The sequence below is a fragment of the Marmota monax genome, unplaced genomic scaffold, assembly GCF_021218885.2.
Source record: "Marmota monax isolate L192 unplaced genomic scaffold, Marmota_monax_Labrador192_F-V1.1 WCK01_AAM20220418_F8-fsc00365, whole genome shotgun sequence".
In the NCBI taxonomy this organism is placed as follows: Eukaryota; Metazoa; Chordata; class Mammalia; order Rodentia; family Sciuridae; genus Marmota; species Marmota monax.
In genome coordinates this window covers 745,569-761,079 of record NW_026694544.1, presented here as the reverse complement: position 1 = coordinate 761,079, position 15,511 = coordinate 745,569, and the positions used below count along the sequence as shown (strand labels likewise).

Below are 15,511 nucleotides of genomic sequence, written 5' to 3'. Positions count from 1 at the left end.
AAAGATCCTGGCAGAGAGTGTAGTGGAGCAAGGCAGCTCAGGACACCAAGAAGATACTCTGCTCAACAAAGACAAAATATAAGCCTCAAAGGCACACCCCCAGGGACCTATCTCCTCCAGCCACACCCTATCTGCCTACAGTTACCACCTAGTTAATCCATTCAAGTGAATTAACCTACTGATTAGATTAAGGTTTTCATAACCCAATCATTTTACCTCTGAACGTTCTTTTATTATCTTACACATGAGCTTTTGGGGGACACCTCATAGCTAAACCATAACATCCCATGATGAGACTGCCCCCTGCCCCCAGCAGGAACTGTCATCCATCTCATGAGAACTGAAGTGTGCCCTCTTTACCCCTTTCTAGGATTACAGGTCTGGTGGATAAATTTCCTGAGCAACAAGAGGAAATTGCCCTCTCAAGTGGTAGACATCTCTGGCACTATCTAATAGAAACAGAACTCAGAGAATGAACAACTAAACCACAGTTTAATCAAATCTGCTTAATTATGCAGACCTCTTGTCCCCTACCTCATTCCATCCTCTGTTTAAACCTATACTCATGTGTGCTCTGAAGATAGGACTGAGAAGCTGGATCTCACTTTGCCTTCCCAGCATGGCCTTATTGATTAAAGTATCCTTTCCTGCTTTTCATGTACCTTTTCTCTTTGGTGTTTGGGACAAGTGGCCAAACATGGTCTTTTTGGGACCACTGGAGTCAGGACCCTAGCCTAGGACTCCAGTAACACCATATGTTGAGCATTTTCCATCCATATCTCATCCAATCTTTGTTTTAACTATTCATTTTTCTTTTGAAATATTTTATACGTAAGACCCATTGCATTTCAGACATCTAATAAACAACATTTTCTAACCTTATACCAAAATTGACTTACTGTACCTATCTACTGTTAGAGTATCTCTTCCAGAAGGAAAAAAAATAGCTAATTATTTTCTTGAAGTATATAGCTGAAGCTCACTATCATATTGATGCTACATTTGTCTTCTCTAGGAGTAAAGATCCTCGCTTTCTTTGGTCGTTTCTTATATGAAAAACTCTTTCCTGAGTTAGTCAATTTCATCCTAAAGGATCTACATCTATAGTGTCCTACTGTGATTTGACTATTCATGTTAGAGGAAGATGATTATTATCCTCACTCTAGAATATTTTTTCCTAGTAACACACTGAATTAGCTTTTGGGCATTTGCATCACTTTGTTCTATTTAGCTTATAGCCTTGGTCAGTAATGAACAGTCTTTCTCACATGCTGCTTTTTGAATCATATTTCTCCCAATAAATCATATTTCTTCCATCTTATTTTTTTATTTACTGATTCAAAATGAACTGGGATTTTATATTTGCCTCTATAAAATTTTGCCCATAGATTCAATCTATATTCTTAGCCTGCAAAATAGCAGAGAAATAAAGTTTATAATAAAGTCAAACCACTGCAGAACTGATACAGATGTTAAAATTAATTGGCAACGTCATTGAAAGATATTAGAGGGCTGGGGTTGTGGCTCAACGGTAGAGCACTTGCTGGCATGTATGAGGTACTGGGTTTGATTCTCTGCACCACATATAAATAAATAAATAAATAAATAAATAAAAAGGTTCATCAACAATTAAAAAGAATATTTTTAAAAAGTTATTAGAACTGTTTTATATACACTCAAAAATTAAGTAAGGGAGAGGAGAGAGGTAAAAGTCTTAAACTTCCAGAGATGAAAACTATAGTGTGAAAAAAAGAAATATAGGACTAATATCAAAGTTGACATTACACAGCCAAGCTTAGTGAATTTGAAGACACTGCAATAAGAACATCTAGAACAAAACATAGTAAGAAAAGACAAAAAAGAATCAATGGATTGAGGGACAACTTGCAAGTGACCTAATATACATTTAATTTTAAGTCCCAGTGGAGGAGAGAATGGAGAACAAGGATACATCTGGAGAAATAAGAACCAAAAACTTTCCAAACCTAAGGGGAATTGTAAAACCACAGATTCAAAAAGTATAATCAACCCTAACCACAACAAATACAAAAATATACAAGTGCACATTATAATCATATTGCTTAAAACCAGTGAGTAATAAAACAGCCAGAGGGAAAAATATTCATTATATACCAAGTAACAAAGGCAACAGATTTCTCCTTGAAAACAATGAAAGGGAAGAAGCAGTAGAATTAACATATTTAACAAACTAAGAGGGAAAATCAACTATAAACCTAGAATTCTATATCCAGCAAAAATACTTTTCAAAAACTAAGACCAATTAAAGAGTGTTTAAGTAAGCTGAAATAATTCATTACCTATATACGTGCACTATGAGAAATGTTAAATGATATCATTTAGACAGAAGAAAAGAGACCAGAAGGAAACAGGAATCTACATAAAGGACTGAAGAGTACTGAAAATGTTAACTATATGGTTAATATATGATATTTTTATTACATAAATCTTTAAAAAATATAAGTATTGTGAAGTTCTTATATATAAAAATGGTACATTTCTTGGAAGATTTTGATAAGTTAAACATGTATCCTGTAAACTCTAAAACAAACATTAAAATAGCAAAAAGGACTATCATTAATAAGCCAATGAAGGATATAAAATAGAATAATAAAAATATACTCAATCCAGGAGTTGGAGAATATAATGCTAAGTGAAGTTAGCCAATCCCAAAAAACCAAAGGTCAAAGTTTTCTTTTATATGAAAATGCTGACTCAGTGGCATTGGTGGGGAGCATGGGAGGAATGGAGGAACTTTAGAAAGGGCAAACCAGAGGGAGGGTAATGGAGTGGGCAAAGGGGTAGGAACAATGGTGGAATGAGTTAGACTTCATTACCCTAAGTACATGTATGAAGACATGAGTGGTGTGAAAATACTTTGTGTACAATCAGTGACTTGAAAAATTGATTTCTATATTTGTAATATGAAATGAATTGCATTCTGCCATCATGTATAACAAATTAGAATAAATAATTTAATAAAAAATATACTCAATTCAAAAGAAAACAAATTGAGAAAAAGAGGAACAGAGACAAATCAAAAATAAATAGTAAGATCAGAGGTTTAAATTTAACCATATCAACAATCATATTAAATGTAAATGGCCCAAATACCTTCATTCAAAGGCAAGTGTTTCAGATTATATAAAATAGTGAACTCTCTCTATATGCTGTCTGAGAGAAGCATACTTTAAATATGAAGGCACATTGGTTAAAAGATGAGGAAAGACAGACCATGCTATCACGAATCAAAAGAAAGGTAGAGTGACTAAATGATATTAGACAAAGTAGATTTCAAAGGAGAGAATATTACCACAAATAAAGAAAATAATTTCATAATACTAAAAAAGAGTTAATCAAGAGGACATGCAATCCTAAATACTTAGATCAAAGCTTCAAAATACTTGAGACAAAAATGATAGAACTGCAAGGAGAAGTAAATGGAGAAACCATGTTTATGACTTAAAAGACTCAATATTATTAAGATATCAGTTCTCCCAAAAGTGATTTATATATAGATTCATTACAATTCTAATCAAAATTCCAGCTAGCAGCCAGGCACCTTGGTGCTTGCCTATAATCCCAGTGACTCAGGAGATTGAGGCAGGAGGATTGCAAGTTTTAGGCCAGCCTCAGCAACTTAGTGAAGTCCTAAGCAACTTAGTGAGACCCTCTCTCAAATAAAAAGGACTGGGAATGTGGTTCAGAGGTAAACTGTCTTTGGGTTCAACTACCAGTGTAAAAAAAAAAAAAAATCCCAGCTAGGCTTTTTTTTCCGATAGAAATTGACAAACTGACTATAAAATACATGTAGAAATTCAAAGGATCTAGAACACTTTGACAAAGCAGCATCTTTATTTATAATAGCCAAAAATTGGACACAACTAAAGAGTTTTCAAAAAAACTATGTTTATATTCATATAACAGAATATAAAATTAACCAACTATTGACCATCTACAACTAAAAAAAATTATAAAAAATTAATCTACTATTATGCCAGAATAGGGATGAATCACAGATGCATTGTGCCAAGTGGAAGAAGTGAGTCTCAAAAAAGGTGCATATTGTATGCTTTCATTTATATGACATTCAGAAAAAGTTCAATGTATAACAAGAGAACAACAGACCAATGGTTGCCGGGGGTAGGGGTTGATTTAATAAAGGGGGTTCTTTGAGGGAATTTAGGGAAACAAGTCTATTATTATAGTTGCAGAGCTCTGCATATTTATCAAAAGTCATAGAACTTTACACTAAAATATTTATAGTGTATTTAAAATAAATAAATACATAAATGGTGCCATGATGTGATCATTTTTGAAGTTAGGTAATTGATGTCTGGGAATTCTTCAAATTCTTAAATCTACTATTATATATATTTGAAATTATAAAGCTAAAAAAAAACTATGATATTAGAAGATGTCCACATAGATCATAGTATGATTAATAGAGTAGTAGTAGTAAAGACAAAGAATTATGAGATGACCTCAACTTATACAATGCAGAACATAGTCAAATAGATTAGCTTCTGCAAACAGATGTGAAAATGACTAGTGGCAGCAGTGAAGTATGATGTAATTGCTGCTTATCAGTATCTAATGGCATAGATTAGATTAAAGAAAAAGAAAAAGTTATCAGGATTAGAAATTAGCCAAAAAATAAAACTGAAGGGGAAATCCTCCAATTTCATAGAAATTCAAATTGAATAAATGAATTTTAAATATTCAGGTCAATATAGATAAATTTCAACATTCATAAGCAAGAGTCTTTTTTTTTTTTTTAACTATTTTTATTTTTTAGTTTTTGGCGGACACAACATCTTTGTTTGTATGTGGTGCTGAGGATCGAACCCGGGCCGCACGCATGCCAAGCGAGTGCGCTACCGCTTGAGCCACATCCCCAGCCCCAGCAAGAGTCTTTTAATAGCAAAATAATTTAAGTATCAAATAGTCTTTCTTTTTTATTATATAATATAAAAGAACCTTATAATCTAGGTTTACTTTTTTTACTCATATTTAAAAAAATAAATTTGAAACAGTACATTAGACATGAAAATAATACCAAGTGTCATTTCATTTACAGGTTTGCCTTACATTTACTGAATTTGGAAAGATGCAAAATATTTGTAATTTCCTCGTTGAAAAGCTAGATAGCTCTGTTGTCATCAGTCCACCCCAATTCTATCATACTCCAGGCTCTGTTGAGAATCTTCGGTAAGTTTAAGCACATTTTTATTATTATTAACTAAATTATTAATTGCTTAAACAAAACTATTCAGAGAATGCCATATTAATAATCTCTGCATTTAATTCCTCAGACGGCAAGCCTGTCTTGTTGCTGTTGAGAATGCATGGCGCAAAGCTCAAGAAGTCTGTAACCTTGTTGGCCAAACCCTAGGAAAACCTTTACTAATCAAAGAAGAAGAAACAAAAGAATGGGATGGCCAACCAGATAATCATCAGTCATCCTCAAGTTCATTAACTGTACAACAAAAAATCAAAAGTGCAACAATACATGCTGCTTCAAAAGTACTTATAACTTTTGAGGTAAGAGGGAAAGAGAAGAAAAAAAAACATCTCTAAAGTTCCAAACAAAATATGTTGTATTTGTATTTTTTTATCTATTTTTGTACTTTTTATAAAGTTTCCTTTTGTCCTGAGTACATATGTTGGATAATAGATAAACTGTTTCTTTATACAATTTGTAAGTCCTTGAATATAGTTCCACAGAATGTTCACCTTTTGTTTTCAAGAACTAACTGAGAAATGTTCTTGAGAAATAAATGTAATATATGCACACTTCTGTATACCAACAATTCATACAAGTGCATGTACGATATTTACAATATAGGAAAATACTGACACTTTTATTTCATCCATGTTCTTATATGACACCACATTTTATATAAAAACTAGGCTTCCACAACTTAAAATTTTTACATATAAAAGGAAATCTTACCATCCCATCAGACCTAATAATTTTCTAAATTCATGAGTTTGATTATTTACAAACTAGTAATTTAGCCTGTTACAGTTTCTTAGATGCTGACAGAATACATGAGACTCCAGGAACAGAATCAAAGGAGCATGAACATCAGCATATTGTCATTGGCTCCCGTTGTCCCATGTTACATAGGGAAGCACAATATGGCCATAAACATAACTACACATTCAGCAGATTTCTTATAGCTGAGGACTACAGAGCTTGAAAAATTCACTGCTTTTTATGATGAACAAAAGCAAACCTCTTTGTCCTAGAAGGCATTGCCTCTTCCTTCACAGATGCTCACTGCAAACTCAGTCTTAGAAATAGCTCAGGTAAAGAGTAGTCACACCTAGCAAGAAATGTAGGGAAGAGGAAATTCATAGAAGACTGTCTTTCTCAACATATCTGATAATTTTCTTACTAGATCCAGACCATTTTATGAAGACGCAGACCAACAACTTCACAACATTAACAAAAAGAATGATAATACTTTTGATAAAAGGATAATAAGGTATACTAGGGAAATATTGATGCCCAAAATTGACATAATGTATGAATTAGACTCTCTTCTACAGTGCTTGTTAGATGATACTAACACCTGTGTGATACAAGCTACATGTGTAATGCAAAATTTCCTAGTACATGTATTATAAAAGTAAAAAAAAAACAGTTAAAAGTAATTTTAGTAATGTATTTTATTTAAGTCATTATATCCAGAGTATTATGATTTTGGTATATAATAAATATTTAAAAAATTATTAACAATATACTTATATTCTTTTTTTGTACTAAGTCTGTTAAAATCCAGTATATCTTATGTTACAGCACATCTCAATTCATATGCTAAATTTTTATCATGAATACTTGATCTGTATTAAATCCCTATACTGAGCAGTTGGAAAAATTGATTCACATATCCAAGTTGTTCCGAACATGTTTAAGTTATCCAGTAATTAGATCAAGTATCAATTTTGAAATTAAAATTTAAAAATTTTAAATGCACTTCCTTAGTTACATTGCCACATTTGAAGTACTTCAGAGCCATAAAAAGGTATTGCCTACCTATTTAAACAAAGCAGGATCATACACTGATATATAATGATCCTTAAGCTATTTAACAAGTACAAACCATTGCTATCGCATTATATATTATTTATAAGCGATCATATCACAATTCTGTTACACCGTATGCTTTCCATTCACCTAGGATTTAGAATTTTTCCATACATCTAGGACATAGAATTTTTCCTTTATATCAATATTTCTTTCCAACATATATCAATATTTCTTTCCAACAACATATTCCAGGATGTAGTGTTCATCACTTCTTACTTTTCTTAAATAGCCCTGAAACAACTAAAATTTAATCATGTGGGCAGATTGTTCTTAGTCATGGGCTTCATAATATATTGGGTTCCATCATATTTGATAAAGAAGATTATCAATTGAGCATGAAATACCTAAGGCAAATTTTTTTTTAGTTAGCAAGCACTTGTTTAAATTAAAAGAATAAAGATTGTTGCTTCAAAAAAAATCTGTAGAATGTAATCTTGCACTTCAGTAGAGTGGCTATGGAAAGAAATCCTTCAGAAATTAGACTGGTTTTATCTATGGCATCCTGTACACCTTTCCAAAAATTCCAAATTACAATTGCTACTTTCTGAAAGACAAAGGATTTTTTTTTCTAAGAAACAGACCTACTATATATCCTAAGCTTCTTTTTAAATTTTTGGTACATATTAATGATACAGAACAAGTAGGTATCATTTGTACATGCAAATAATATCATTTGATCAGTTTCATTACCCAATACCCCCTCTCCTCTCTCCTTCTTATCCTCTTCCTCTACACCAATTGTCTCCTTTCTACTTTTACGACATCCCTTTTTTCTATTTTTCCCTTTCACTTCCACATATGAGAGAAAACATGATATTTGTCTTTCTGAACTTGGCTTATTTTGTTTAATGTCATCTAAACTCCTTTTTAAAAAGAAATGCTATTAAAATAAGGTATCTGAAATTTTATTCAATTACAACTAAAAAAATTAAAATTAGAAATGTTTATCAGTATTCTCATTTAACAGTCTATTTGAGTTCATTGTAAATAAATAAGACCTGGAAAAAAATTTTGTAACTCAAGATGCTATACCTCATATCCCATAATTATTGTTATATCTTCCTCTGGAATGTAATTAGCTAAGGAAATCCCACATCTGTCAGACTCTTTGAGAAGAACTGCATAGTGAGGAGCCTTATAATAGCCTACAAAAATAAAGCATGAATCATGAGGTCAAAACCAAGAATTAGTAAATGATTATCCACATTATAAAATTTAATAGAAAGCAAATACTTTTATTATTCATTCCAGAAACAAATATAAATTAGTTTTAAAATAACATGAATATTTACTATTGTGCATACAGTATTTGCAGCCAAACAGCATCAACTCATAACCTAATGTGGCCTCTATTACTTCAAAATGTTCAGGTATCTTAATAGACTAGAAGTAACAGCGGCTGATCCAAATCCAGACACCACTTTCAAGGAGAGGAAATAGAAGTCTTTCAAGAAGGATTATTTGTATCATTTTTTATTAGCAAAATAAAACTCTTAAGCTTGCTTGTTAGGAGGATATTTTCATTTCAGCCACTCTTCTGGAGCTCTGGCTTCATCATCCCAATCAAAAATTATTTCTGGGCTGGGATTGTCGGCTCTGTGGTGGAGCGCTTGCCTAGTATGTGCGAGGCACTGGGTTCGATTCTCAGCACCACATATAAATAAAGGTTCATCAACAATTAAAAAAATTTTAAAAAGATGTAAATCATCATGGATTTTTTTTTTAGAAATTATTCTCTGCCATGTAACTTGTGGATGATCACCAATTTCACATCAAAATGAACAAATACTGGCTTTAGACTTTGTACATTGATTCTATTATAATAGAAGAAAAAAAGACTAAGTAAACATTTTTATTGATTTTTAAAAAAATAAATGACAGCAGAATGCATTACAATTCTTATTACACATATACAGCACAACTTTTCGTATCTCTGGTTGTATATAAAGTATGTTGACACCAATTTGTGTCTTCATACATGTACTTTGGGTAATGATGTCCATCACATTCCAGTATCCTTTCTAATCCCCACCCCCTCCCTTTCCCTCCCACCTCTCGGTCAATCTAGAATTCATCTATTCCTCCCATGCTCTCCCTCCCTACCCCACTATGAGTTAGCCTCCTTATATCACAGAAAACATTTGGCATTTGTTTTTTTGGGATTGGCTAATTTCACTTAGTCTTATCTTCTCCAACGCCATCCATTACCTGCAAATACCACGATTGATTTCATTCTCTTTTATTGCTGAGTAAAATTCCATTGTGTATATATGCCACATTTTTTTAATCCATTCATTCACTGAAGGGCATCTAGGTCGGCTCCACAGTTTAGCTATTGTAAATTTTGCTGCTATGAACATTGATGTGGCTATGTCCCTGTAGTATGCTGTTTTTAAGTCTTGGTGAGGTGAACAGAGAGCCTACATCCTGGGAGCAAATTTTTATCCCTCACACATCAGATAGAGAGCTATCTCTAGGGTATATAAAGAACTCAAAAAGCTAAGTACCAAAAAAAACAAATAACCCAATCAACAAATGGGGCAAGGACCTGAACAGATACTTCTCAGAAGAGAATATACAATCAATCAACAAATATATGAAAAAATGATCATCACTAGCAATTAGAGAGATGCAAATCAAAACCACTCTAAGATTTCATCTCACTCCAGTCAGAATGGCAGCTATTATGAAGACAAACAATAAGTGTTGGTGAGGATGTGTGGAAAAAGGTACACTCATACATTGCTGGTGGGACTGCAAATTGGTGCAGCCAATATGGAAAGCAGTATGGAGATTCCTTGGAAATTTGGGAATGGAACCACCATTTGACCCAGGTATCCCTCTCCTCGGTCTATACCCATAAGTAAACATATATTATTGGCTACATAGGTTTTTTAGATTTATTAGAGTTTCATGTACTCAGTATATTTGACAAGAGATAATATTAGAGAAACAAAAACCAAAAATAGTTTACACACTAAAAGCTGAAAAGCCCAGGTGGCAAGAGAAAATGCTCATTTAGAATGATCATGAAACAAGTTATTGATCCCTGAATTAAATCTTCCAAATGCCATGTTGCTTATCATCTGGTGTGGGGCATGAAGCATGTCCACCCTTAAAAATGAAAGTGTCTTTCAAAATAATGATTCTGTTACCTATCTTGCTCATTTTCCTTTGATAAACAATTTTGGACAAAGTCAAAAATAGGTAAATAGTTTCAGCACTTCATATATACATCAGTTTTATACTGATCACATTAATTACTTCCTAGTTATATTTCATCTGTTCCTCTATATGACTATGAACTCCTCAAAAGAAGGCCGTGTTGGAGACACTTATTTTCTCAGTTTCTGGCTAATAAGAGGGGAAGAGAAAACTGACTGTCAGATATTCTACTTTGTTCCCAAACAAAAGAGATCATTAATAGCACTATAGCTGACTGCCATTAACATGAACTGGAGAAGGGAAACACAGGACATTGATTCCAGATGTATTCTTAAACCATATATGTTTTCACCAGAAGGCATGGTATTATTTCCCTAAAGCTTACCTTTATTAAGAAGGAATTTGTGGGTTAAGAGTAGAGATCAATAGTAGACGACTTACCTAGCAGGCATGAGGTCCTGGATCCATTACCTACCACCAAAAACAAAAACCTAAATTCATCTCAGGCTTATTGAAGTGGCTATATACATGTATCTTTGTCTTTTACCTCCTCTTGCCACCGAGGGTGAGTACCAGTTGTGCCATACTCTTTCACCAGCAGGCAGGTTACATAACAGTATGCCTAGAGAAAGTCACTTTTGAAGTTCTGACTGTAGTCACTAGAAAACTGCATATAATAAATTCAGTTTACTTATAACTATTAATAAACAAATGCTTTAACTGAATTTGTTTCCATTGGCATTAATTTTGCTTCCAAAGCTTATTTTAGAAAATCATATTTGTACCTTATAGCAATAATGAATGTGTGGCACACAAAAAATTACATTTTTTCCTTCTATTGAATCAGTGATATTCTAATTTCATTTTAAAAGAATTAGTGTAATGATCCAAATAAATCAACTCTAGCACAAGTAAGTAAATAGCATCAAAAGAATTTTTTCCACTTATGTTAAATTAATCATGAAAAGTTCAAGGCATAACATTCTATATGGAACAGGATGTAATGTATGATTGATTCAATGCTGAATGTCAACTAAATAGTAAATTCGTTTTAGTTTGTCAAATACCTCACTGCAAAGTAAATATTTCTTCTTCACCTTCATTGTACCATTCCTAAAATTATAAAGATTTGGTGATACTGATTCAAATGGTCTGCAACTAAATCAATTTGTATATGCAGCTGAAACCTTTAAAAAGCATTTATTTGTAAACCACAAAGGTCAGCATATATTTGAAAAATGTTTATATTGGCTTTATTCTGTAGGTGGGCTGAGAATTCAGTCTCCCAAAATAGTATTCCTCTTAAACATTGCATTTATTCAAAATATCCAATTACTTAATGCTTAATTTGAACAAGAAGAAATAGAGAATTGATGATCTCAATATTAAATCAAACATTTTAGAAATGCTTTACCTAAATGGTTAGACATTTCACTGACCACTATGCACTAATGCTTTGCCATACTGTTAGGTGAGAGTCCTGGAAACAACACTGCAACCCACACACAGCTGACTGAGAACACCTGCTGCAGCTCTGAGGAGAACTGGACAGATTCCCCCTCTCACCCCAGGAGAGCTGCCCTGCTGGCAAGAAGAGTGAAAAAACCACAGCAGGGTCCACCCTGCTTCTCTGTGTAAACTAGAATATTCAAAAAGGGGTAGACAGGCAGCAGCAGACAGAATAATATACTTCTTGAAAGATAGCATGGCCCGGGTAGATCCTGTAACATCACTTCTAGAAGTCTATATGGAGGTAGTACTTTTAATGCTGTTTTCAGTCTTAACACAATTCTTATCCATATTTTTGTACACCCTTTAATACTTAGGTTAATATCAAGACTAGAAAGAAACCTGTATAATCTAAAGAATTTTTCAAAATCCTGGGCTTGAACCCAGGCCTTATGCAGGCTATGGAATGTAGTGTACCTGTACTGCTACACTTGCAAGCAACTACATCTGTGAAGAAGTGGCAAAGGCCAAAATTTATCAAGTGCTTGAAATTAATAAAACACATGATAATTAGCAAAGTCTTGTTTAGAATATTTTTCATTAAGGAAAAAATAAAACAGGAAATTCTGACTACTCTCTCCCTTTTCTATCCTGGATCACATACAAAGTTGCTATTTCTCATCAATTCTCTTTTTGATATTTAGTCAAACAGACCCAAAGCTTGCACATACATGTGAGACATAATTGAGGATGCTATACATAACTTAAGCCAAAATCTTTTCATTTTTTTCCACCAAGAAGATAAATTATTATGAATGTAGAAGTTTTTATTACTGATTTGGGAAAAAAACTGGATTTTATGATTTTAAAACTTTATCCTGGGGCTGAGGTTGTGATTCAGTGGTAAAGTGCTTGCCTAGCACATGTGAGACCCTGGGTTTGATCCTCAGCACCACATAAAAATAAATAAATAAAATAAAGATATTGTGTCCAACTACAACTAAAAAATATTTTTAAAAAAACTTTATCCTTTGTCAAATCTCAATCATAGAAAGTAAGGTGTATCATGTTATCCACATGTTCTTTTTTTTTTCTATACTTTGTCCAAAATATGTATTATTTTCCAGTCAAACCTAAAATAATATGGGACAAATATTGGAATAAATAAATATCAACTTACCTAATTATTTTCTAGTTTTTCTTATTGTCGGAAAAATCTGAATCAAATCAGCATGAAAATGTAAAAACTAAGTTTATTTTCAAGGTTTGAAATGGACTTTGTATAGTCATCTTGCATTTTTCCAACCCATTAAACCATCTGTTTCCTAGCTGCCTGTGGTCAGTAAGGTCCTATGCCAGTAATTATTTTTGAATCACTTTTCATTTCTAAGTGGTATTGATACTATTAAATTGGATTACACTATTATCTGAAAAAAGTATATAAACATTTATATATGTACATAAATTTAGACACATAGATATATAAAGTTATCAAAAAAGAAAGGGATTACTCCTTTGACATGTCTCCATCATTACTAATACTTATAACTTAAACCAAGTGAATCTGATTGCTTTATTTATTTACTTATGCGTTTGTTTATTTATTTGTTTTGGTTAGGCTGGCCTGGTATTCCTCCGCTAAACAAATTTTAGCCTCTCAAGTAGCTGGGACTACAGACATGTGCCACTGCATCCAGCTGCCTCTTTATAACCAGAAAGCAATTATCCCTTTAAAGTTTTTATTTAGAAATTAAAGGGATTTTATAAGTATTAGGTAGACCTCTAGAAGCCTCATGAACTTCCTAAAAGACCTTTCCTAACTTCCTTTATTCTTTGTAAAAATATCTAAATACAAATATATTCTGGAAAGAGTATATGCAAATCAGGAATCAGATTAAGATTTGAATACAAAATCTGAAAGAATATTTATATCATATAAATCTCATGTCATTTATACAACCATGGGGAGTTTGTGTAAAGGTAAGAAAATAAACCTCTCCCATGAGACAAAAATATAAAATACATCAACTGACATACACTCCTTATCATGTCCTGTTAATTTTCAGTTTTCCTTGGAATATCATGATTTCAGAATATTTTATCATAAGAATAGAATTTTTTAATCTGTCCACATAACATTTTCCTGCATTTCTATTATAATTGCATTATTCTTTACAACCAATTTCTTTTTCCCATGAATGAGCCTTTTCTAATTTTGTACACGTTTAAAAAGAATATAAATTAGATTAAATTTCTATTTGGGAATAAATTAGAACAACACTTTTTATAGGTTAATCAATCACCTCTAGAACACTTTGGAGTTTTCTTCCTATATCGCAAAATTGGTCTATTCTAATAGTTAAAAGACTTCTAAATCCTATAACAATATTCAGCATTAAAAGTGTGATTTGATAATATTTTAATATGGGTCTCAGGTGTCCTGTGAGTTCATCAATTTGCTAATGAAATCATGAATTCTCAGGGTAAAATTCTGACTTAGGGAGATTAAAAAATTGAACATACTCTACCTCAACACTAAAACACAATATCTAATGATAGTAACTCAGTGATTTCTTTCTCCCAAAGGTTAAGTAAAATATATATTAATAAAGATCTATAAGATTTTATGTACGCTGGAATAAACTGAAGGTTAAATAGTCTTTGCTGAATAACCTCATTCATTTTCCAACTATATGGAGATATTTCAGATGAAAGAAAGTATACAAAGAACAGACTGAGATCACTGTTTCAATGTTATTTTTAAGAAAAAGCCAAAAATAAATATTTTTCAAAAATTACATTTTATCTTCTAAGCTTACTAAGTAAAATTATTTTCTCCAAAGTTGTTTGTCCTCATTTGCTCACTAGTACTCAAAGCAGTTTTGAAGACTTAAAGTGTTTCTGTTTGTTCTTAGTCTAATTGCAGTTTTTAAGTCTTCATTAAAATATTGTTGAACACTATGTACTAATCTCAATAAGTACCTGTATTATTATAATTTATTGAGTCACCTTCTCCTACCTCCCCAAGAAAAATCTAAGGGGGTTATAATTTCATTAAAGAACATCCTCTACAAAGTAAGAAGGCATACTGATCTCAGATTAGTTGTTTTTTTCAAATATTTACAAAGAGATGATTATATCACTACCTCAGGGAATTTCTATCCCAGGACTTCACTTTTCAACATAAGTGGTAAAATGTGCATTATTTTATAACTTTTATTTATCAGAAGCCACTATATTGATTAAGCACATTACTTTCTGTCCTTGAAAAACTAAACTATTATCTTAAATAATCGGTAAAGTTCACCTCCAAAAGATAGTTAACTATTTTTAAGGATGAAAGAAAATAAGACAGAACTACAATATAGTAAAATCTTTTTATTCCTTTAAGATTTTGAACAGATTCATCATCATAAACTTGAGAGATGAAGTTCTTTGCTGATAGAGCTGCTAGCAGAATATAGATCTGCAAAAACATTACTATACTATTTGCAGACCTCTCCACAGTGATAAGACTTCAAACATACATCTCTGTATAATACATAAGGGAAAAAAATGAGGAAAAAGAAGTGTATTAACTTTGATGTGCAAATTCCTTTAGCAATACCTACATTGGAAACACTGGGTATTTTTCCTCATTACCACTGCCTGAGTCAGTTACTGACCAATTTACATTTTTTCTTATTGGACTGAAAAGTAATTAGAAACATTATGAGATTATTGATTCCTTCACAGCTACAACTATTCTTCTAAAAATAAATGTTAAAAATCCTGTTTCAA

The 15,511-nt window shown here is 32.3% G+C and overlaps 1 protein-coding gene across 4 annotated transcripts in view; it reads left to right on the top strand.

Moving 5' to 3' along the window:
• Irak1bp1 (interleukin 1 receptor associated kinase 1 binding protein 1) overlaps positions 1 to 13,087 on the top strand; it is a 29,923-nt gene extending 16,836 nt beyond the window's left edge. Inside the window, exons 2-4 of one of the 4 annotated variants that reach the window (XM_046420688.2) lie at positions 5,099 to 5,229; positions 5,334 to 5,562; positions 11,754 to 13,087. In XM_046420688.2, the coding sequence (XP_046276644.1) occupies positions 5,099 to 5,229; positions 5,334 to 5,562; positions 11,754 to 11,795 (402 nt within the window). In that variant the 3' untranslated portion in view covers positions 11,796 to 13,087. Of the gene's footprint in view, positions 1 to 5,098; positions 5,230 to 5,333; positions 6,771 to 11,753 lie in introns of those variants that run through there. The other 3 variants (XM_046420685.2, XM_046420690.2, XM_046420686.2) reach the window with 3 other exon arrangements.
• The last annotated feature ends 2,424 nt before the right edge of the window (positions 13,088 to 15,511 follow it).